The sequence below is a fragment of the Vicia villosa genome, unplaced genomic scaffold (genome assembly GCF_029867415.1).
Source record: "Vicia villosa cultivar HV-30 ecotype Madison, WI unplaced genomic scaffold, Vvil1.0 ctg.002629F_1_1, whole genome shotgun sequence".
Classification (NCBI taxonomy): Eukaryota; Viridiplantae; Streptophyta; class Magnoliopsida; order Fabales; family Fabaceae; genus Vicia; species Vicia villosa.
This window is the reverse complement of record NW_026705989.1, coordinates 132,657-157,954: the sequence shown is the minus strand read 5'-3', so window position 1 is coordinate 157,954 and position 25,298 is coordinate 132,657. Positions and strand designations below refer to the sequence as shown.

At 32.4% G+C, this 25,298-nt stretch overlaps 2 protein-coding genes across 2 annotated transcripts; both read left to right on the top strand.

Annotated features, from left to right (window-relative positions):
- Positions 1–3,127: 3,127 nt before the first annotated feature.
- Positions 3,128–5,432, top strand: LOC131639433 (F-box/LRR-repeat protein At3g48880-like). Its single transcript, XM_058909931.1, has 3 exons — positions 3,128–3,262; positions 3,886–4,281; positions 4,686–5,432. The coding sequence occupies exons 2-3, from the start codon at positions 3,923–3,925 to the stop codon at positions 5,242–5,244; spliced, it is 918 nt and encodes a 305-aa protein (XP_058765914.1). The 5' UTR covers positions 3,128–3,262; positions 3,886–3,922; the 3' UTR covers positions 5,245–5,432.
- A 5,929-nt stretch (positions 5,433–11,361) lies between these two features.
- Positions 11,362–13,616, top strand: LOC131639431 (membrane steroid-binding protein 1-like). Its single transcript, XM_058909929.1, has 2 exons — positions 11,362–11,751; positions 12,965–13,616. Exons 1-2 carry the CDS (start codon positions 11,435–11,437, stop codon positions 13,290–13,292), a joined length of 645 nt encoding a protein of 214 aa, XP_058765912.1. The 5' UTR covers positions 11,362–11,434; the 3' UTR covers positions 13,293–13,616.
- Positions 13,617–25,298: the final 11,682 nt, after the last annotated feature.

Genomic DNA, 25,298 nt, shown 5'->3' with positions numbered 1-25,298 from the left:
TCTAAAATATTTTCAAATGTTCATTTTCATTCAAATTATTTTCAAACTTAAATTTTTCTAACACACAATTCACCACTCTCTTGTGTGTGAAGTCACATCACCCACAATATATTTCTACAATAATGACTAGAAGAAGCCAATCAATGAAAAAACTGTTCTCCTTATAATGGAGGAAGAACCGGTCTTCCACAACTCCCACTATCTAGTTAATGAAGTCTTATGTATATACCTCATTCCCATAATGAGGAAGGTATCTTCACTTTTCCTTAAAAAAGTCATACGCAGAGCTTCTCTCTACTATACGTGAGGTAGCCCGACACACCGTTCAAATACCGTAAACACCGTATAAAACCACTTTATTGTACTTTTTTTAGTGGGTATAAATGTTCAACAATATTTATATTATTTAAAATCTATTATTTTATCATGTCTTTATAATATTATTATTAAATTAAAAAAGAGTTTAAAGATAGTGCACTGTCAGTGTAAAACAGTTTTGCACATACAACCAATCAAAATGTTTTATTTGCTATGTAATTTCAGTTTTTTTAAATTAAAAATAGGATTTATTCTGATGCATGTCTCTCATTGGTTGACAATATAAAAATACTTTACACTGTCAGTACATTTTCTTTTTTTCCTAAAAGAGTTTTTTCTTATCCAAATCACACAACAAAACCTGTACGATAAATTAATGAAATTTATTAGTGAAATCTATTTAATAAACTAGAGAGATTTATTTATCATTTGAGTTTATTTTTCTTAAAATAGAGAATAAATGAACGTGGATAGATGAAACAAAATCGTAATCCTTTTTAATGATTCGGAAAATCTGGAGGCAAATTCATAGAGCATACACTAATTTTTGTGTGTGATGAATTTAAAATCCATGTTAGAAAGTTAGGTAGAATGTATATTAAGTTGTTAAAGATGAAGACGTTGGTAAAAAAATTCGAAATATGGAGACTGAAACACATAGTTACAAAATTAAATAGAAGCTAAATTCAATATGTTTTTAATTTTAAAATAACTAAAAACATATTTCACCTAACAATTTAAACTCATGTTATTGAACATGTGTTTTTCAAGCTAAAAGTACTAAAAATGTAGAACGAGACAGTAATAACACAAGACATTGTGAAATCCTTTGCTTGGTTATGAAAGAAACGTGATACATGTAGTAGATGCGAATATTTTTGTCGGAAAGAAAAGCTAACGTTACGAATTGTAAGGTTGGTGTTCCCTTAAAACTATCAACACCCAACAACTTATAAACCGCTTTTATAAATTAAATCAACCGTTACTAAGTACTAACAAAATGAAACGGTGTCACTTTGTTTCCTTAAATTAAAGCCAACTCTCGTTTAGAAACTCCCCTTATAATCCGCATCTTTGTCTTCATTCATTTTCATCTCTCTCACACACCTCACTAACTTAACTTCCATCAATGTTTTTATCATAAAATCATATCAATAATTATTTATCATTAAAAACTTAACTTATACACACCATAAAGATAAAGAAAAAATCAATCATATCTTTTGCATCATTAGCTCCTAAAGAAAAATGAAATCACATGATGTTAATTTTTTTTCACCTAGGTTATGACAGTTAGATTTTGATCAAATAGTCTAAAATATATAAACTTAAATTTCATTTAATACAATAATAATAATAATAATAATAATAATAATAATAATAATAATAATAATAATAAAGTTTTTCAATTAAGTGAAGTCATATGAATCGATTTATTTTTGTCATAACATTTTATTCAAAACCATGCTTTTATTCAAATTATCGAAATCTTTCATAATAAATTCTTTTATAGTCTTTCAACATCTTTCTCTTTCTCTAACTGTTTGACTTTTCTTCATTTGATATACTATTCTTACCATATAATTTACTTGTACAAACCACCTAAGTCTATTTTTCACCATCTTCTCTTCTATAGGTGCTACCCCAACACTCTTTCTAATATTTTTATTTCTAATATTATCCTTTTTAATCTTACCACACATCCATCGCAATATCTTCATCTATATGCTACACTTACTTTATTCTCGCACAACATAACATGTCTTACCACAGTTCGATAAATTTTTTCCTTCACCTTGAGCAATACCTTTGCATCACATAGAACCCCTGAAGCCCTCCTCCATTTCAGTCACACAGCTTTAATACGATGATTTACATCTCCTTTTATTTCACTATCATTTTGTATTATAAACCCAAGATATTTAAATCGTGTGACTTGAGAGATGATATGGTCTCCAACTTTCACATAAAGGTTAGCAACACTTCTTCTTTTGTTGAATTTATATTCCATATACTCTGTAATACTTCTACTTAAGCGAAAATCACGCGTTTCTAAAACTCGTCTCCAAGTCTCTAATATCTCATTTAAATTCTTCTTTGACTGCCCAAGTAAAACTATATCATTTGCAAAAAACATGCATTTCGATGCTAGCTCTTAGATGTGTTCCATGAATACATCCAAAATTAAAGTAAAAAGGTAGGAGCTTAATATTGAACCTTGATGCAAATCTATTGGAATGAAGAATCGTTTGTCTTTCCACCTTATGTCTGCACGCTAGTTGATACATCTTTAAACGCTAGTTATAATTTTAAAAATTACCTTTTTTAATTTACAACAATCCAATATTATTCAGACAGCTAACAATGCGTGATAACGTGATTGTAGAAAATTTGTGACTACAATCAAACCTAACTTCTCTAGAAAGATAGTCGATTTAACTCTGACCGCTATGTTGATGTTAAAACCTCTTTTATTAATAATCCGCAAATATTTTTGTAAATATTAACCGATTCTTAAGATTGAACGTAATAATCCGTTAATATTTCTGTAGATATTAGTCGATTCTTAAAATTAAACATAACTCTATATATTCGTCGAATTATATAATTATTTTAAATTAATTATATGATATCTAGAATAATAGTTTCTTTATTAAAGGATATGAAAAATGGATGTAAATATTAATCTTTTTAATGAATATTAAAAAGATAAGTTGATAAGTTTAACTTAAATTTTATACTATAAAATTTAAAAATTCATTGTATTCAACTTTAATTATATATTTTTTATAATAAGATTATAAATAAAGAAGAAATGAACGAGAGTACGGAACACATGAAAACCTCTGCATTTTGTGTTCATTATTCATGATTCAACGTTGTTACTCGACAAGGACACAACCACATCATCGTCCACCCCGCACTCTTCTCGTCTTGTCCTAAGGTTTCTCTTTCTCTCTCTCTCTCTCTTCTCTGTACTCTTCACACATGAACAATCACAAGACACAAATTTGCATGTACTTTCATATCTCTTTCATTTCTGAAAGATAGAAAATTTATGTCACGAGGATTAGATCTTTGTCTCAAATTACCAACCCATGATTTTTTGACTCTCCAAGTTTTGATTTTTTGCTTTTTTATTTCCGGGTTTGTGTAATTTGGTTTGATCAGAAAGTTGGTGGTAATTGAACCACTTCTGGTTTTTTTGTTTTGGGTTTCACAATTTTGAGATCTGATACGAAAAAAATTCATTTTTTTTTCTTAGGAAGGGTAGTGGAAATTGGCATAACATGGGTAATTGAGCTTTGGTAAATTTAACTGAATCAAAGTGCCAATGGTTTTTTGGGGTTCAATGATAATTTTTTTGTCTTATTAGTTCTTCATTTTTGAGGTTATGGAAATCATGAATTGCTTTGTGGAGGTTACATGTATCTAATTTGTACTTTTAATTGGGTTATAACCTTTGTTGATTTCAGAAAACTTGTTCTTCTTGTCATGTAATGCTTCTAGTTTTTTTTAACTTTAATTGGTTTGAACTTACTTTGTTTTAAATTTGGTTTCTTGTAGGTGTTTCTATGCACAAGAATTTAGGAAAATCGGCGTAATGGATGATGTTGTTTCGAACACTAGGAGATGGGAGGATCTGGACACAGATATTTTGGTGAAGATTTTTCAGTTGTTTGACATTTTCGAGTTAACATCTGGCGTTGCTCATGTTTGTAGCGCGTGGCGCGCGGCTTGCTGTGATCCGCTTCGTTGGAAGACACTTGATTTGTCAATGTTACGATCTAATTTCATCAAGATTCCGTTAGAGCCGTTTGTTTACGTTGATGAGCGGTCTGATAAGATATTGACACGTTTGTTGAAGGTTTCGCTGAGTCTTAGCAGGCAGAGTATAGTGACATTGATCTTCCATTTCAACTTGTATGTAAGTGATGATATGTTGACATACACCGCTGAAAGGTAATTTCGACTTTTGGAAACAATATTATATATCTATGTTTTTTGGCGCGAACCGGATATAATTTTTTTGGCGCGAATTGGATATCATTTACGCGCGACTGCAGGGACTAAATTCTATGATTGGTTTCGACCTTAAGATGATTTACTCTGAAATTAGTATAGACCATATAAAGTTAACACGCGCTAGGGTTATATAAAAGGAATAAATACTTGCGAATTCGTTGAGGAATATGATAGATTGAATATCCCTTTGATACTAACATGTCAGTATTGTTTGGTATATCGGGGCGATAACTTAAATTGAACCACCTTTTTATGAGATGCTTTGTATGATAAGTTGTTTGTATTAGCTTTCTTTCAAAATAGAGATTGAAACGTAACGAGTCTCTTGTTCGTTGTTGCAGGAGCCCACAACTCAAACGACTGGTTCTGCCGGCTTGGAACAGAATCAAGAGAACAGGAATGTGCAAAGCCATCCGTTCCTGGAAGAAGCTGGAGTCTCTGACGATGCCTAGTATAGCGAACCCGCCGTATTTTCTCGAGGAAATCGCAAAAAACTGCGAGAATTTCAGTGAACTCAAGATTATGGGTCCATGCGACATCTTCTTTGCTTCAACTCTCGCTGCATTTGTTCCGAAATTGAGAGTCTTGAGCCTTCGTTGTACGACGCTATACGTGGATGTTCTCATTTTCATCCTAGACAGCTTAAAACATTTAGAAGTGCTCAATATATCGCACTGCGTTCTAATGGAAGGCCTTCCTCCTCCTCAATTTAAAAGAATTATCACTGAACTTGATCCGGCTATTCGCCAGAAGGCTACTCGGCTGCGTGAATTCATCACATGCATGGATAACTCATGCATCATGTGCCAACGTACACGAACTGATGAAGGGATCGTTAGGTGGTACAAGTACGAGGAAGGATTTTGGAAAGAAGACGAGGTGAAATCTCTTGCACTCTAAGGGGATGATAAAAGCGATCTGGTATCTGGTATGATCTGGTTGTTGAACATTTTGGGTTTTAAATTTTTTCCTTTAATTGTAGATCCAAATAACAAATTTTAATGTTTGCAAATTGATGTTGTTGTACCTTTAGAAGGAAATTGTTGAATCTTGGAACTGTGCATACAAATAAATTCTATTTTGTACTCTGAATTTTGTTGGTTTCATTTTAAATACATTTGTTTGATATCACATTGCTTCTATGAGTTCTTGCCAAAAGTTGCATATTTCTTCCTAAATGTTTTCATTTTGAACTATGAGAAGTATATCCATTAAGCTTACATACTCTATGTAGTATCCAGTACCGACATGCATGATAACATGCATGTCCATGTCAGACACAGATATGACACTGATATTTGTGATTATGTTTAATTTTTTTATTTTAAATTATTACTTACTCTGATTGTCAAAGTCGATGTCGTGTCTGCTGTCCGTAATGAATGATTGAAAATCAAACAGATGGATGAAACAAATTCAACATTGTTCAAGAATGTTGTCATGTAAAGAAGGGATACACATGGTTGTATTTAGACACTTAAATTTTATACACTTATTCAACATCTTATTTTTTCTCTATCTTTTTTCATTATCACATGGTTAACAGTAACACTCTTCGATTCTTTTTCTCTGATGGTATCATTGAGATATTTGGCTGTCCACCAAATATTTTCAAAATTGAAGGACTCTTTATTTGATATCCACACATTCAAAAATCACATCACATTTTTATTTTTTTTAATATGATTCCTAAGAAAATTGTGTCTCATCTCAATATTTTTATTGCAGGAATACAAATTAAAATTTTGGTGACACTAATCGCACTAATTTTAAAATACGTTTAACTTTCTTAAAGTAGGCTATAGGAGGAACTTGAAATCGAGTGCACATACATACACTAAATATTTTATCAAGACGACTTGCAGTCAAATAAAACAAAGATTTTATATTATACCTATGTACTTGATGATCCTGACCTCTGATCCTTGTTAATCCTTATCAATTAGAAGGTTTGAAGTCATTTGGGGGTAGAGATAGATTTTGAATCTTTCATGTCATGCTTTTTTAGTAGCTCCAAACAATATTTTGTTTGACTAATGACTTTTTTAGTAGCTCCAAACAATATTTTGTTTGACTAATGAATGTGCCTTTATCTGTTTTCTTAGCCTTTATCTCAAATTTACCCTGCATGATGCTAGAAAATTATCTACACAAAGACTCATTAGTAGAATCGAAAATAATATCCTCTACATATATCTAATTCTAGAATAATATGCTTTCCTTGACATTTTATAAACAATGTAGTATCTACGGTTCCATGATTGAATATTTTAATAAGAAGTCACTAAGGCGCTCATACCAATTTATAGGAGCTTGTTTGAGACTGTAGAAAGCTCTTTTTAGTTTAAAAATATGGACAGATTTTTAGGTCCTCAAAATTGAGAGGTTGAAAAATGTATACCTATTCGTTTATAAAACCCTTAAGGAATACAAACTTAACGTTCATCATATACAATTTTAAATCTAGACAACATGTTAAGACGAGCTACAATAGCGTACATCTATCACTCAATCCTACTGTATTTTTTTGTCATCATAATTTTTGGCTTCTTGGACCATAGATGACTAGTAACACACGACCCTGAGGACTTTCTTAGCTAGATTCCGGGCTCCTAAGTGTTGTCCGACTATCCCTTCATGTACCTCGCCAAGGGTGTATGCATCGTCTGCCCCTTTAAGACAATTTAGTGGAGGGGTCGAAAATTTCTTCTTTACAAAGTTTCTTCTATCACGGAATATGAGCTGATTCTCCTCTTCATGGGAGCCGCCTCAGCCAGATCGGCATGAAGTGTTCTCTTCTCGATGTATGTTGTAGTGACCAAGATGCAGAAAGTGATGAAGTGCCTTCTACGATTGCCATCAATACTTTAGGGGTTTCGTTACCCAGGTTCCTCAGAGTTTCCCGGATAAAAGAATGATTAACACCAGAGATTTTGGTGCTTGCAAGCTTAGAAAGGACGTCCGCTATGATATTTTGCTTTCTTGGGACGTGCAAGGTTTCATAAGATTTGAAATTTTCCATTTGTTCTGTTGTCAGTGCTACATATTGCTGTAACAAAGGGTTTTTGGTTTGAGCCTAACTTTTGGCCCGTGACACTACCAGATGAGAATCTGTTTGCAACTTAATGTTTTCCACCTTCATTTTAGCGACCAATGTAATGCTGACGATGAAAGCTTCATACTCGGCTTGATTATTGGTATTAGAGAATTCAAACTGTAGGGATACATCAATCACCAAGCCAAATTCATTATCTACTATCAGGTCGACCCTACTTCCTCGGCTAGTGGATAAATAATTGGTGAACACGATCCAAGTATGACCAGACTCTAATGTTCTCAGAGTCATTTCTGATATAAAATATGCAAATAATTGTGCCTTTAGGGCTTACCTAGGTTCGAAAGAGATGTGAAATTCATAAATCTCAATAGACTACTATTTTAATCATCTAGCCAAATCAAGTCGGTGGAGTACTTACTTCAGTGCCAAATCAATATGGATGACAACGACATATGCCAGAAAGTACCGCTACAACTTCCTAGATGCGGCAACGAGCATCAACGTTACCTTCTTTATATTCTAGTAGCATGTTTCGGGTCCAATTAAGGATTTAATTAGAAATAAAGTACACCAAACTTTGAGCAGAATTCACCCCTCCCATAAGGATGAAACTAATTGCTTTAGTGGAAACGACTAGTTAAAGATATAAAACTTCCCCGACAACTGGTCAAGATAAAATTATTGCGGTTGATAGAGCCGCCTTTAAGTATGCAAATGATTGCTCGCACCATATGTTCCATTTGAAGCGTGCTTATTTTCTCAATAACTTGTAGAACGACAAAGCGTGTTGAACCAACTTAAAGATGAATATGTTCAAGTCCGTCAACGTCTCATTCAACTACATTACCTTTTTCTTCGTCCCCGGTGATCCCATCTTGATGTCTATGTCAAATTTGTCCAAGTTCGCTTATATCACTACAACATTTTTCCTCTTTGACAACAACTGAAAAGTGTTTCCAGAATTGAAAAAAACGTTACCAAAAAGAATATGGGACGTTTTCCAGCCGTCCTCTGTGTGAGCATTGCCTATTATTCAAGGGGATGTTTTTTTGCTTTTTGGGCACACTTTCCTAAAACGTCCCCTAAACAATAGGAAAAGACGATGTTTTCCTGTGGCATTTCAGGAAACATTTTTAAGGTGTAGTTAAAAAGTGAAATGATTGAAAATTGCCCCCTAGAAATGGTAGAGTGAGAATACTCCGTGGGGACGGTTTTCAAATGTTGTCATATGTGGTAACAATTACCATTTGTTCTCTAAAAGTGAAATAGTAAGAAAGCTTGCAAAATGTTTCTATAAGTTACTTAGGAATTTTTTTATCATATTTTTATAAAATAAACAATTAAACAAGAATTGCATCAAACATAAATTACATGTACCACAAAAATTGTGTTAGTTAAATCTTCAAACATTAACTCAAATATACATAAGAAACACAAAATGTCTAACACCACTTAATACTATAAGTTAACACTTATAAGTATAAGTCTAGCAGAATGACAAAATATATAGTTTCTTTAAGTTTAATGCTCAAGTATAAGCCTATAACAACAACATCCAACTCATTTAAATTTGTTGAACTCATCGTCATCTCCATCATCCTCTTCATCAGCTATATTGTCCTCTTGAAGTTCATCATCTATGTTGTTCTCTTGAAGTTCATACCTATTTCATCCTCATCACTTAAGTCGTCCTCTTAAAATTCGTCACTTACACCGTCGTTCTCATCATCATCTTGATTGATATTTTGATGCATAAGAAAATGATAACAAAATCAACAACAACCCCACAAATGCATCAAACCAACCAAATATGCAATTTGAAATCAAAATGATGAGGGGATTCATGACAAAGCAGAAAAATAAAATTCCATAAAGCCAAATTAATAGAGATATGGATCAATCATTTCACATAAATTAGAAATGGGTATCCAACTATGCCGCCACTGATAAATTTTACACCAAATTTCAAAAGCAGCAATGAAGCTGGTAATCCATCTATGTCGTAACCAAAAAATTTTGCACCAAATTTCATTCAATAGGAAACTGTTGACACCTTAATGAAAATTATGCAGCAATGACATATTAGTTTGTCTAGCAGAATAAACAAATATATTTGAATGGATCAGTAGCTTTTTTATCCCCTAGTAGCATTCCATTTTGTTACCCATTAGGGCCTATTAATCATTACTGGATACTGCACTTATATCTACTATCTATATGCCGCCAAACACTAGATTAATTCAATTATCATGTAAACATTTTCTAAGTTCAAATAACCTTCTTATATAAAACACTAAAATTTGTCAAACAATAAACACATACTCTAAGTTTTGCTCATTGAAAACAATTCCATAGGTAAACACCAATAAAATCACAAAAATTGGAATTAAAAAAAAACAAAATCATAAAAAAATGGAAGAAAAAAAAGAAGAACCTGACACACATTTTCTTAGATCTCCTAGGGATTACTATTAAAACATATCATTATAATTTGAGGTTTGTCATTCTTGTAGTAATTAACATAATAAATTTGTACTGCATTGCAATTCTTTTAGAGGGGGATGATATAATTTTTCTTTCATTAACCTAAGGGCAGGACATTATCGGATCACTAGGAGAAAATGTCTAGCATAATTCAAACACAACTCAACTTACATCACCAAAACAATAACATTGATGTAATTACCTTTATAAGAAATGAAGCATGAGATGATGTAGATGAATGCATTTGGAAATCACTCTCCTTTGTATCACTATTGGCATCTCCACTCCCGGATAATCCTAACAAAACTTCTATAGATTCTATATTAATTTGAAGATTAAATTGTTGCATTAATGTCTTAAAAGCATTTTGCAATATATCAATCTTATCTTCAAAATTGTTTCTTAATGTAGAGACCCCTTCATTGTGTATTTTGTTAAAGCATTTATCTCTGACTTTCGCTTTAAAGAAGTTTTAGTTATCTTCAAAATCGTTTGTCTTTCAATCTTTAGATCCATTTCATCAACAATTTCATCACCTAACCAGTAGAAGAAATTACAATCATTTTCCATGTGATTTATGTAGTTTCTACAATTTAAAAACTTTTTCCTAAAGTTCAAACTATTCATGTTCGATACAGTACCGATAACACATTTCTATTGAAAAACAACTCCCTCATTTTGTTTCTTCTAAGTACAAATTCAACCGTCTCAAAACTTTGGTTGTTTGATATTGAAGAACTATTGGAAATCTTTGACATTGAAGATTTTTTTTGAAGAAGACGAAATTTGAACACGAAAAAACGAAAGATGATCTTCTTTTTACAATTTACTTTAGAATGAAGAGAATTATATGTTTATAAAATGTTTGCTGATTCACTATTTTAACTTTTTGCAAGTGGTTTGCCAAGTCATCGCAACTTAATTTTTTTTCAAAACATTTAACATAAATGATCTATTTAGCTATTAGATCGATTTTTAAGAGACTAAAATATGTTTATAAAATAAAAACAAAAAAATAAAATTTTAAATTAAGTTAAAAGATTTCATTATCAATTTCATTATCAATTAAACTTCAAAAATAAAAAGGAGAAAGTTAAAACTATCCAAAAAGTCACTTTTTATATTTTATGAAAAGTTGATTTAAAGTTATGCTCCTTTTTTGAAAATATTTAATTTTTATTGTCTAAATATGTAAATTTTAAATTAAATAATTGTAATTGAAACAAAATCAATTAGCTATAATACATATTTAATATAATAAAATTATTTTAATTGTTTTGTATTGAATAAAGATAACTATTCATTTTAATAATATATAATATTTTTGGTTAGTAATTAAAATCAATACAAATCTTAAAAAATAAAATAGAAAACATTTAGTCTTATTATTTTTTTTAATGTGAGATAACAAGAAAAATATAAAATTACAATTTAATATATATTTAAGAATTTCGGAATATAATTGCATTTTTGTTAGTTTGTTATAGAAGCATTAACGTTTCTCTGTTTATATTTTACCGTTCCTCTCTCTCTAACACCGATTCATTCATGGGAACCTTTCAGCTGTGGTGGCAGGCCCAAAAGGAGGTCGTCTTCGCCTTCACCGGTCTATCTCCGATCACTTTCTACACTCTAGCGGCGATTCTAATAGCCCTTTACTTCTCCGTTTCTAGTCTCTTTGCCTCCTCCTCCTCCGACCGTCACCACCAAACGCGCCACATCCAAGCGGAGGTTCCCCCTCTCCGACCTCCGGTTCAGCTGGGTGAAATCACCGAAGAAGAGCTCAAGGGTTACGATGGAAAGGATCATGATAAGCCCTTGCTCATGGCCATTAAGGGTCAGATCTATGATGTCTCCCAGAGCAGGTTTAGCGTAACCCTTTTTCTTATCTTTTCTGTTAATTTATTTTTCTGATACCCTATTGTGAATGTGATTGTTAATTTTCAGTTTTTTCATTACACATATAAAAAGTTGGGGTTTTTTTGTTTTTTTGTTTTTTTTGTGTGCGGCTCTTTTTGATTCTCTACGAAGTTTTTTTTACCCATATGTGCATCTTTTGTCCCTTTTGTTTCCTTTGTTTTTTTGTTGTAATGTTACTTTAGATAGTATATGGTTTTAAGCCTATGTTTGTTTTCACAATTGATTTTGAACGTGTAAAGTTGCTTTTTTGAGTAGAATTTATTTTGCCTTCTGTGTGGATTCTAACTTAAAGCTGGGCAAAACATGATTTTGCCAATGATATTTGAAGAACTATTTTAAAGTTAACTTATTTTTTGTCAAAATCAAGTTTTGTCACTGCATAACTATAAACAGAACCAACCATACACATGTTTGGTTCCACTTTTCAAAATTGATTTCAAAGGTGTAGAGATGATATTGAGTAAATTAGTTTTGTCTCTAAAATTGATTCTAACATGAAGCAATAATTTGGAGAACTGTGTTTAGTAGCCAAATTGTCTCTAAAATTGATTCTTACGATTTTGTGATCTTATCATCCCCCAACAATCCTAGTCTTAAGAAGAACTGTGTGTAGTAGCCAAATTGTGAAAAAAAAAGAAAGCGTAAAACCATTGATTTTGTGCGATCTAGGATAGTTCCGGTTATGATCGGCTGTTTTCTTACCACTGCCATTACAAACCGAGAATGGTGACAAGATACAAATGCGCAACAATCACGGTTTGATGGTCATTTTCCCACAAATCCACTTTCCTACCATAATATTATGTAAAAATACTTCAAATATATAGTATGATTTTTTGTTTTAGAAGTATCTAACAACTTTTGTTACTATTTTATATTTTAATATTTTGTTACCCCTCTCGATCTTACAAAAACATTGGGTAAGATTTTCCAATCTTAGATACAATCTTATGTTTTACGATCTTACTATCCTCTCCCAATTTTATGCAAGATCCCAATCTTGACCAACTGCCAATTTCCAAGAAACAGAATTGATGCATGATTTTTCTTAACAACACTTTCTTAAAAACAATGAATTATATACATATGCAACTATTTTTCTGTGTAACTTAAGAGAGTGCTTATACCATTTCTTATTATTATCATCTGTCGTTCCAGGATGTTTTATGGACCCGGCGGTCCTTATGCTTTATTTGCTGGCAAGGATGCTAGTAGAGCTTTAGCAAGGATGTCTTTTGAAGAGAAAGATCTGACTGGTGATATTTCCGATCTTGGCCCATTTGAGGTTGATGCATTACAAGACTGGGAATACAAGTTCATGGAGAAGTATGTTAAGGTTGGAACTATTAAAAAGGAAGTTCCAGTTCCCGAGTCCACCGGCGATCAATCGGAATCTACTCCCCGCGATGTTGACGCTGTTAATCCAACTGCTGCAGCTGTTAAAAGTGATGAAACACCTTCGAAGGTTGACGCAGATAAAGATTAATCCCACAAAGACATTGCAAAAAAAATCATGGAAAAAGAAAAACAACATAGTAGTTGCTGAGAAGTCCGAGCAAAGTGTCAGGCATGTTTTCATGGTTAATGTTAGGCCTGCCACTTTGCATGCACTGTTGCTTTTCTTGAAGTTGAACATTCAGTCTGATAAATAATGAATTGTAGTGGTGGTAACAGAGGAATGAAATGCTGTGGTCTTTTGCATATTTTGCATAAGCCTTGATTGAATAATGTATTGCTTTTAGCAAGAATAATTGTTCTCCATTGCTCTTAGCAAATAATAAAAGAAGTGAATGTATGGAATTTGATGAAATTGATTGTTATGTGATGAAGTAAAGTGACATCTATTCCATTCAATTAGCACTATATTTTTTTTCCTGTCATGAAGGTCAATTTGATTTAAAATATTGGGATAGATTTGGTGTCTTTCTTCTCCCCGAGTTACTTTCTATTTGACTTTTTCATCTTGTCCCAAATATGTTTTCTATATGGCGGTTAATTGATAGTAGACAATGTGGTCTTTCTTTCATCATGCTTTATTACTTTATAATTTGAATGCTCTCAAATCTAAAAGGAAAAACTAGTGGGAAGATGTTACAAAAATGGTTTCAATAACTGAGTCAAAAACCTCTTATAAAGCCAAACAAGCTACAATGGTTTACATAAATATGAATGTAACATAAAAGTAGTTAAAAATGGCATTGAAATTACATAAACATGAACTTAAACATCTCATCAAAATGGCTAGTTTTGTGTTATACATTGTATCTCATGTTCTGAGTGTTAAAGTGGTTATCACTGAACGGTCTATCACTACCTTGCTTGGAATGGATGCATCAAGAGGAAAAGGGGTTTATCGTGCAAATCCTAAATCAAAGTTTCTGCTGAATGTGATAAATCCAACAATCTATTCAGGAAGCAAGCAAGCGGTTCATGAAGGAAAATCATCCTATAAGTTCACAAATCTATCCAAGAATCTTCGAGTCTGGTTCAGAATCATTCTGGTGTGTACACACTACAGACCAGCTTCCAGCTCATTTGATTATGTTAACTCAGATAAAAAATACTTTGTATTATTTGATGAAGGGAGAAAAGATACACCTTCCATCTTCAACTATCTAAGAAACTCTATCATAGAAACCAGAAACAGTGAAACTGGAAAAAAGAACTACATTCCTCTAGGAAGACTCTTATCGGATTTTCTGATTGAAAATAGTCTTATAGATCATCTGACCAAATTAAATCTCTTGGAATATATTGTGGCAGAAATCGGAAAACCCTCCAATGGAAATAATCTCAAAAGCACGAGCATTATTAAGAAATCTTGGGTTGTGGTCAAACCAAGCATTCATACGGACTTTCAAAGCATAAGGAATCAAAGGATACCAGTTGATGAATATCCTCTCTTCATAAAGATTGATCCACCAGAAGCTCTAAAAGCTTATCTTCAAATGCTTGAAGCTGAAGGGTTTGACACACCTCGTGTGGACAAACCTCTATCTCCAACTAGTCTCAAAAGGAAGGATCAGAGGATTCATAAAATAAAGAAGAAACCAAGTAAGAAGCTCAAATTTCTGGAGCGAGGAGAATCTGCAAACTCTTTGTAGAATATTGCACTGGCTTCTCATCTAGATCCTGCTAGTAAGTCTTCTGACTCTCTAAATCTCGATGCTTCTGGTTCTGATACTAGAACAATTACTTCATCTATTCCTACACCACCTCCACATAATTCGGCCACAGTTACAACTACCTTCATCCCACTCTCATCAACCTTTAGTACAACTCCCTTTAAAAAATTCAAAGCAACAATTACTTTTCAACCAACAAAATCCACAACAACAACCACATATGTATGTCCCACAGTCACATTTACACCTCCAACATTCACACCACCATTATCTGAATCACTACTTTCGTTTGCCTTCTCATCTATCCCAAAAACCACTATCTCATTTCAACCAGAAACCACTAGCCCAACAGAAATACCACAAATCATCATCACTGCTCCACTAATGTTTGATGCTATTATTTCTGAACCTTCCATCACTTTTAACACTCAACCTTCTGATGTTAGTATTTCACCTACACTTCCTATTTCTCCAACTAAGACCACTAAACCCTTCCAAGATATCACCAACATCTATGAACCCTCTGATCCTGAGTCACCTGCATGAACAATGACATCATCCTACCAAATAATTCCTCTGACTCTGATGAAACCGTTTCTGATGAAACTGGTTATGACGAGGAAACCAATCATGATGGTGAAACCTCTGGTCTTCATCCTCATAACCTGAACCTTGATCAAGTAATTTCTATGTTCAAGGACAATGCATTACAGAGAGTGAAGAAGCTCCAAGAGGAGTCTAGCACTTGCAATAACTCTTTTAAAGTGAATACTAGTTGGAACAGGTTTAACAGATGGATGTCTGTTGAGTTTCTCAGAATCATAAATCTTTTAGGCCAGATCAAAGATAATTTTGTCAAGGAAGTTGAAGAGAGGTTTCAAGATATAGAGGCTCAGAAAGCTGTTGAGAGAGAGGATGATGGGAAAGAGGTCGTTAAGAAAGCTGCAACTGAGGAAGCAGCCACTGAAGCTGCTAGAATAACAACTGAGAAATAAGTGGAAGAGACTTCCAGAGGTTCAAATGGTGCTAATATTTCCCCCTTCTGTTAAAGACTCTTGAAGACATGCACAAAGAAAAATAGTTGGTCGGAACAAGACTCGACAAGCAAGATGCCCTCAACGAAAACATTTAGAACATGCTGGCTCAATTTGTTTAGAAGAGCCTTCCTCATTCTAATCCTTAGACACATTAGGAAAACTCTTTAAGTTTTTAACTATTTCTGTTAAGTTTTTGTTATATTTTCCTTTTGTTTTATGAGTGTTTTTTTGTATTCACTTTTCTCTATTATCAATGAAAGTTTGCATGTTTTGGTTATTCCTTTCTTGATGTTTTTAAACAAGTGCACTTAATAATTAAAATTTAACAAAATTTATTATCTTCTTTATTATGAAAAAAGGGGGAGAAAATAGTGATGATTTTGATTCATATCTAATTCTCTAAATCTCATTGCTTACATGAATTTCTAACATATTATATATGCAAGAAATTTATAATTTGTTTTAGGAAAAAGCTGAACATAGCGAATGGATCTAGTTCAGAAAAAGAACTTTTGTTGTTCAAAAGGTTCTGATAACTCAAGGTTCTTATAAAATCAAGCTCTGATAAGCAAACTTTATGCTGAAATTAGGCTCTGACAAGTTAACAACGCTATGATATCCCTTAATCTCTAAAATTGTTATAAGTCTTAGACTTAGGGGGAGCTTGTTTATATCAAGGGAGTTTACTCTATCTAACTCTGATACTTTTTTGATATAACCTTGTAAAATTGTTTAATCAAAATACATGGTTTTGTCATCATCAAAAATGGGGATATGGTTAGAACAAGATTTGATTCTGCACTTAATCTCTAGTTTTGATGATAACAATGCATATATTTTATATATAACAATTTTTTACTCTAATAGTTTCTTAAGTGTGCAGATAAAATTATTTATTTGATTTTGGATAGTCATATGGAAAAATCATCATAAACATTGCTGGCACACCTTAGAAGAGCTATTGCATCCATTTCTAAAGAAACATCAATAGTTTAGAAGAAAGTTGAATGTTCGATAGAAAAGGATCTCCATGTGTTTTTTAGATAAGATGTCGCTTCCAAATCATAAATCAAGATTTCCAGCTCAGATAAACTTTCGTTTCCACCTAAGAAATCAAGAATTGTTCCTCAGATTAACTTTTGCTTTCAACTCTAAAGACAAAGTTCTGACTCCAAAGACTCTGATACTCTTGGAATACTCATCTAACATGATCTCTTTAGTACTCATCATTACTTCAGATCAGAAGTATTTTATTAGAAGAGAAGATCAGAAACTTGCACAAGAAGATAATAGTACAACATCACAGTACCAACTCCACTAAGGTGAGAACGTATGTACGACCAAAGGAATTTGTGTGCTCTTGTCTCCCACGATCTCATAGGAGCGGTTATGTCAGCTGGAAATGATAGTGATATTTTGTTCTTCTCAACGGTATACTTTTTTAGGCTATATAGAGAATCACTATCCCATTGAAGAAAATTTTAAACTACAAGAACATGAATGAAAAACAAAGAGAAAGAAAATTGAGAGTCAAAATGAAAAATAATCAATTAAAAAAAAATTCATTCAAGAGAATCTCAAGCACAAAGAGTTGTTACTCGTTATTTGTGTGTAAACATTTGTTCTTAAATCAGTTTCACTCTCTTATCTAGAAGCACTATTGTAAACACTTCTTAAATCTTTTGAGATTTGTTTGTTCCTCAAGTGACTAGGTGTTAGTCTGTATACTTGAGACGACTAAGGTGTTTTTCTAAACTCTTAGATGTTTGTTTGTAATCTTTCAAGATTAGTGGATTAAGTCCTTTTTGAAGGAGAAATCACCTTGGCGTATGAACACGATTAACCTTGTTTAAGGTGAGCTTGTATAAACCGAAAGTGCCACTTTTCTTTCTTCACCTGTCTATCTTGTTCGTTTGAGTGAATAGTTTTTCTAAGGAAAAAGTTTTTGAAAATCCAATTCAAACCCCCCATTTCTTGTGTTTTTCTTAACCTTCAATTGGTATCAGAGCTCCGACTCTGTTATTGATTTTTCAATCAAACACTTAACTGTGTAGAGAGATCCAGTGTGAGAAAAACTTATATTACCCTTATGTTATTAGTTAAACTAATATGTAATACAATATTTCCAACAAAATAATATTCTTCACGTTGTATTATTATTAAAATGTTTATCGATTGTATCAAAATAATGTTACTATTAACAATTTATTTTTTTAATTAAATTAAAAATTATTTAATTAATTAATTAATTAATTGAGTTTAAATACAAGAATTAAATGAACTTTGATAGAAATATTATTTAGTTTATGGGCATTATTGTACTTTAAAAAAACTACACTTCTCTCTTCTCTATTTCTCCTTTCTTTCTCTTATACCAATCATTATATCAAATCTACTTTATTTCTTATCTTTTTCTCTCTTCTCACACACTCTTTCTCTTATCTAATTCTCTCTTCACAACTTCTCTTCTAAACCAAAAACACCCTTAAGGTTTTGGAAAAGGTTACACCATAATTGATCATGTCAAAAAGATCATTAGAAGCCTTCTAAAAAAATGGAGACCTATGATTATTGTGTTAAAGCTATCTAAGGATATGAACAACATAGCTCTTGAAGAGCTGGTTAGCTATCCAAGAAGTCATAAAATAGAGTTAGAAGAAGACGAGCCCAAAAAAAGAGGCAATTCCTCGTGGTCTCCTACAAGACCGTCTATAATTTCACTCTAGGAAGACCCTTCGCAGCCATCATGAATGTTGTAGCCTCGCCAGTCCACCCCAAGCTCAAATACCATAATCTTTAAGGAAAACTGGTCACCATCAATGCCGACCTCAAGGGAGCAAAGAGAATATATCAAACACTCCACTGAAACCAAGGAGAATGCAAGGTAATGGAAATAAATGTGGCTTTCCTAACCATCCAAATCAGAAGCATGGAAATTTGTTCCCCAATAAGTGTTTGAGCAAACAAAAAGAAAACAGGGCGAATAAGAAACAACTAGCCTGTCTGGTCATGTTTTCATTATTATTTGCATTAAACGCTGTGCCTTTATGATCATATCGGACCTCGAACGACCACCCAAAAGGAGCTATGATCCTTTAAGAACCTTCTAAGCATATAAGGACTTCCCTATAGATAAGTACAGAGGATCAAAACTCCAGATACATCCAACGTCTCTCCATAATTCATGCATAACAAATATAAGGTTGTTATTTTCCATCCAGTATATATAGAGAGTTCGCCAATTCAGGTACTCAATTTCAATTCACTCGTCTCCTTCACATACTGACTTGAGCGTTGGAGTGCTAACCTTGCAAATCAGTCTCCACTCCGCTGTATTAGAAGTTCAGATCCACCATTAACTCCGATCTTCACTCCATTTCTTGCTATAATATGAACAAGATTAAAGCTTCTCAATATCACATTTATCATCACTCCTAAGTAGGATACGCAAGTGATCATAATCTTCACTTGCTTTATGCTCATTATCATCTGCAATTTTTGGAGTTTTGCTTATGACCTAATTATCAAGATCTCCAAATTTATTTTTAGGATTCTTGCAATTAGGGTTCATAAGCGGAATAAAACTCTCTCAATTTAACTTTTTTTATTTGAAAAATTATCTAAAAATAATTTCTCTAATATTAATTATATTATATTTATTTTAACAACAACTTATAATTCTAAATAAGTGACAAGGGAACAATGTCTTAGATGATGCATTACTATGACATATTAAATGAATACGGTATGTAGGGGTGTTCAAAACCAAACCGGCCCAATAGAAAACCGCAAAATCGAACCAAACCAAATCGAAACCGCAAAAAAATGAATTTGGTTCGGATGTGTTTGGGTCATTTTTTAACAAACCGCGCAGTTCAGTTCGGTTTGCGGTTTATATTTTACAAACCTAACCAAACCGCATTATGTTACAACCCTCAAAACTTCAATTAACTAATATCCATCCCAAACTCAAACCTATTATGCCTTAACCTTACAATTACGAATGATTTTCTCTTCCTCACACTTAAGGTTTCAGTTTAAGTCTTCTCAAATCTCTCTTAGCGGTATTGTGCCTTCTTCTCATCTTCTTTTCCAAGTACATATCATCTATTCTTTTCTAGTCTTGCATCTCTTAAGTTCTTTCTTTTTCATCTTATTATTTTTATTCTACCGTTCTCTCTTCCAATTACGTTTTTAATGTTCCTCTTCTTATCTAATCTCTCATCTCTTCTGCTATTTCTTTTTCATCTTCTCTAATATTTCATCTCCTATTTTTTCTATTTCATTATAATATTTTTGATATTATTTTATACAACTATTTTATGTTTTTTATTCCACTTTTATCTAATATTATTTTTGTATATTAAATGAAAAGTTGTTATCCAAATATCATGAGTTTTGTTGTTATTTGATAAAGCATAAATGACTAAATACAAAATTATGCTGTCATCTATATGTATATGTATGGCTCAATAATTTTTTCTAAAAAAAATCGTACCAACCGAACCAATCCAAACCGCATTGGTTTGGTTTTATTTATAAAAGTCAACCGAACCAAACCACACACTTTTTCTCTTGCGGTTCAGATGATTATTTACGTCAAAACTGCCAAAACTGCACCGCGAACGCCCCCAACAGTATGTCATATCTAGAAAATTGATGAGAGGTAAAAAAGTCTCAAAACCTAATAAAATAGGTAATAAAAAATGCATTTAAGTAAAATAAAAAGACAAGCGTGGATGAACAAATATATATAGACCACCAACTCAATATTGACCACCAAATCAAATTTTATCACCATAAGTTTTTTGATTTTTTTTTTTTGGTTTTCACCACTGGTATCTGGTCCATTGACCGTGTAATCTGATTTGTGGGTCATTTATACTATTAAATATTTTCTACCACCTCCCGATCGTCGTGTGATCTTTCTTATCAGTCCAACATCAATCATAATAGACCAATTAACAATTGATTTAATTTTTATATTTTATGTATTTAATATTAGATATTTACAAAATTTTCATTTATTTCAACATGAACATGTATAATATTATTAAAAACATGATTTCATAAATTAATTGAAAAAATTACTATTAGATTAACAAATATAGATTTATAAAACAAACTAAATGATGCTTTATAAAAACTAAAAGAGTATCTAAGTGGTACGAGTTTTGAAATAGAAATTAAATTTCTAAAAAATATGAAATATACTTAAAACAAAGTCACTACTTAAAACCAAATTGAACTTTCTAGCAACCCCACATGTGATCGCATCTTGCTTCTTAGATAAATCATAAATGTCTTGTTAACCTAGAAATCTAGAATTGATTTCCTTAGACTTGTCAAACCCTTGCAAAATAAATGAAACACGGAAAAATTATTATTTTCCACTTAAATATTTTTCTTGCGTGGAGAACACACTTTCTAACTATTGGACTATGAGGGACCAAGTTCATACCGGAGACAGGTTTAGATTGACTTTTACAAATCTCAAATGTATTTCTATTCTATTTTAATTTTAAAATTGATATATTTTTTTATTTAGTACAATTGAATTTGGTAGAGTTGATTTTAATAAAATTAAGTCTCAAAAGTACTTCCACTTCAACTTCAATTTCAATTTTTCTTTTTCAAAAGTAATTTTCTTACACCTTGTTTGTATTGACGGTGACCAAAATTAATTTTAAGATAATTGATTTTAATATAATTGATTTTAATAGAATCGAGTTTAATAAAATTGATTTATATTTGAATACATTCATGTTGAACAATAAATTTAAATATAAAAATCACACAAAATCAATTCTGAAGGCAAAAACTACAAATTTTAACTTAAGTTGAATCAATTTCAAAGCCATAATCAATTCTACATAATAAAAACAAACATGTTAAAATCATTGTAGAATCAATTATACACTCTAAAAGTGCTTTTACCCTTTTTTAGAATTGAAACCAAATTAGAAGCTACAATTCCTAACAAGAAAATATATATATATATATATATATATATATATATATATATATATATATATATATATATATATATATATATATATATATATATATATTTATACTACAATCAATAATAAATTTTGATTTTGTAAAACATATTGGAATTGTAAATGTTGTTTATTAAAAGACGCTTAAGCTGGGCAATAATAATAAATTTAAAACATTAATTTTGATTTTGTAGAGAGTATAGGCTCAACATCTAGAGACTACAGATACTGGGATTATTATCTTATATATAAATTAGGAAAAATACCCTTTTTCGTCATTTAACTTTGCCTCCGGGTTCATTATGGTCCCTTAATTTTTAAAAAGACCATTTTAATCCTTTAACTCTGCAAACTGGACCACGTTAGTCCTTTCCATCCATTCTGTTAGTCAAAGTCAATTTATAACACCATGTGACGCTGACGTGGAATTCCACGTGGCTTAGCGACGGAAAAATATGTCACTTAAGTATTTTCTGAATTTTGACTTATGATCTTCATTTTCTTCTCCAATTTTTCCAAATCCAAATCAGATCAAACCCTAGTCTGGGGCCTGGAAATCAGCGAAAAAAAATAAACACGTAACCCAAGATCAGAATCAAACAATTGCAAAGCCCAAATACAGATTTCAGAAAACCCAGCTGCAAAACACAAAACCGAAACCCTAAAGTTTCATCACCATCTTCCTCATCTACACAAACTTTTCATAAACAATTAGAAGAAAGAAAAAGAACACGGTTCATGTTCAGTAAACCACATACAACACAAACACAATAAAAACCCAAAATCACCATCATTTTCCTTCATAAAAACCCTTCAAAAATTATTTTGTGAGAGGAAGAGATATTAAAGAAAGAACTGTAAAAATCAGAAGGGTCTCACCCGTTTCTGTATATTCTGAATCGCAACAGTAGCATCATCATCAGTTCAAATCGGTTCAACAATCCACAACAACAACAATATCGTTCATCACCACCATCAAGAACGTTCAACACCCATTTTTGTAGATTTGATATTGTGGGTTTGAAGAATATAGTGGGTTGTTGTATGAGTTAATATGCTATATCGTGGTTGCAGTAAAACATGTAGATGATTTGAGGCTCTTCCATGGAGGTTGTGAGAAAATTTTCAAAACCCATTGTAGATGATTTGAGTCAGTACCCTCACGAATGGATACTGTCATATGAATGGGTATTGTTCAAATTTATTGTTTTTAATAGAAAAAATACCCATAAGCATCAACACTTAACATTAAAAATTATGGAAATGGAAAAGAAAAGGAGTTAGGTGGAGATAATGATTTTTCTGGAAAGATAAAAGGATTGAAGATTTGGAGAAGAACAATTCTTCTAAAACTGTTTTAATTTATATTTTTAATTTAATTTGGTAATGAATTTTGAAGAAGATGAAGAATATATTAAAATCCAAAAATTCTCATTTAGTGTCCGCTTTTTTATCACTATATTGGTCACAAAAATTGAATTTTACATGTCACATGCCACATCAGCAAAAGTTAACGCCGTTATTGACATTTGGACGGAAATGACCTACATGCTCTGTTTTTAACACTTAAGGGATTGATTTGAACTTTTTAAAAGTTAAAGGACCATAATGGACCTCAAGGCAAAGTTAAGGGACGAGAAAAAGAGTATTTTTCCTATAAATTATGTTAGATCTATTTTACCGTCGCATTTTATTTGTGCTTTTCTTATTGAGAATCTTAAAATTTGAAGTATGTGACAATTGAATTATTTACCCTGCATTTAATAAATAAATATGTTATAATATCATGTAATATTAATTCTAATTTTTACAACATGTTTATATTAGAAAATTTCTTTGGCCACCTCCCTATGGGGGTCACCCCCAGCGAAAATTCCAAAATACCCCTGCTTCGGAAGTTCATTTCCGAAAGCGTCTTTTTTTGAAAAAATTTACATACTTCGGAAGTGCACTTCCGAAATACTGCGATTTCTGCAGATTTATCAAAACACTCCCCCTCCCCCAATCATTTACCCTAAATCAAAACAAAAAGTGGCAAAGGCGAAAATTTGTGCAAACAGAATTCCAAAGCTGCATCAAGGCTCCAATCACACTGCTAAACAACATTCAAAAGCCCTCAATCCTAACACTTTGTAAGTTTTGAAATTTTTAGATCTATTATTGAAATGCATGTTATTTAGGGTTTTAATTGCATAAATGATATATGGTTAGGTTGTTAGTAGTATTTAGGTTGTTTAGAAGCATTTTGATTTGGTTTGAAGTTTGGTTTAGGGGTCTGTCATGGAAGTTGCAGAAAACTCCATCGCAGGGGTGTTTCGGAAGTTCATTTCCGAAAACACCTCCATCCTAGTTTTCCGAAATGAACTTCCGAAATGTATCAGAAGTTCAAATTTTTTTGTTTTTTATTTTGTCTATGCATATTAATCGTTTTCAATTGTTTACAGGAACATGTCAGGCAACCAACCAGCACGCAGGACTGCGTCTTCTAAAGAGGGCGCTAAGAGAAGAAAGGGTTCTTCAAAGAAGGAGGTGAAAGAGGTGAAGGAGGTGAAGGAGGTGAAGGAGGTGAAGAAGCTTTTGACTGGTTCTGCTTCTCGTCCCCTGGGGGTCCATGGCTCGGACGTGCAGGCTCAGCCTTCAGGCGTGATCAACGCTGATGGTTCTGATACTGAGTGGGATGAGGATTGGTATAATTATCTTCATTCGGAGGAGTTCGCTTGTCGGGAAGAATAACGTGTTTTTATTTTGTTTGATGTGTATTTTGTAACGCTCGTCGGGCAGAATAACATGTTTTTGTTTTGTTTGATGTGTTTTGTTTTGTTTTGTTCTGATTTCGGATTGTATCGCACAGTGTTTTTGTATTAGATTTATCATGTTAGTTTTTGGAAGTGGTAACCGGGGTCGGAACATATGACGGAGGAGGTGGATGTTCGGAGGAAGAAGAACCGGAGGTACGTCCACCGCGAGACAAAGGAGCCAATCAATGTAAGCTATAGTTTATCATTATCATCTGGGGACGTCATTTCTAAAAAATCAAGATTAAAAATAATAAGATTTTTCCTAATTTTTTGTAATGACGTCCCCTGATGATAATGATAAACTATAGCTTACATTGATTGGCTCCTTTGTCTCGCGGTGGACGTACCTCCGGTTCTTCTTCCTCTGGACATCCACCTCCTCCGTCATATGTTCCGGCCCCGGTTACACCTCCTCCGTCATTTGTTACTTACAGTAGTACGTATTTTTATTAAAAGAATAAAAAAACCTTTTGAAATTTGGAAGCCTTTTTTTCTCCCCACCACTCTCTCATCCCCACCTACCCGTGTTC

Coding starts and splice junctions, on each gene's coding strand:
- LOC131639433 (XM_058909931.1), top strand. CDS start 3,923: ATGGATGATGTTGTTTCGAACACTAGGAGATGGGAGGATCTGGACACA. Junction 4,282..4,685: donor TTGACATACACCGCTGAAAG/GTAATTTCGACT, acceptor TCGTTGTTGCAG/GAGCCCACAACTCAAACGAC.
- LOC131639431 (XM_058909929.1), top strand. CDS start 11,435: ATGGGAACCTTTCAGCTGTGGTGGCAGGCCCAAAAGGAGGTCGTCTTC. Junction 11,752..12,964: donor TATGATGTCTCCCAGAGCAG/GTTTAGCGTAAC, acceptor CTGTCGTTCCAG/GATGTTTTATGGACCCGGCG.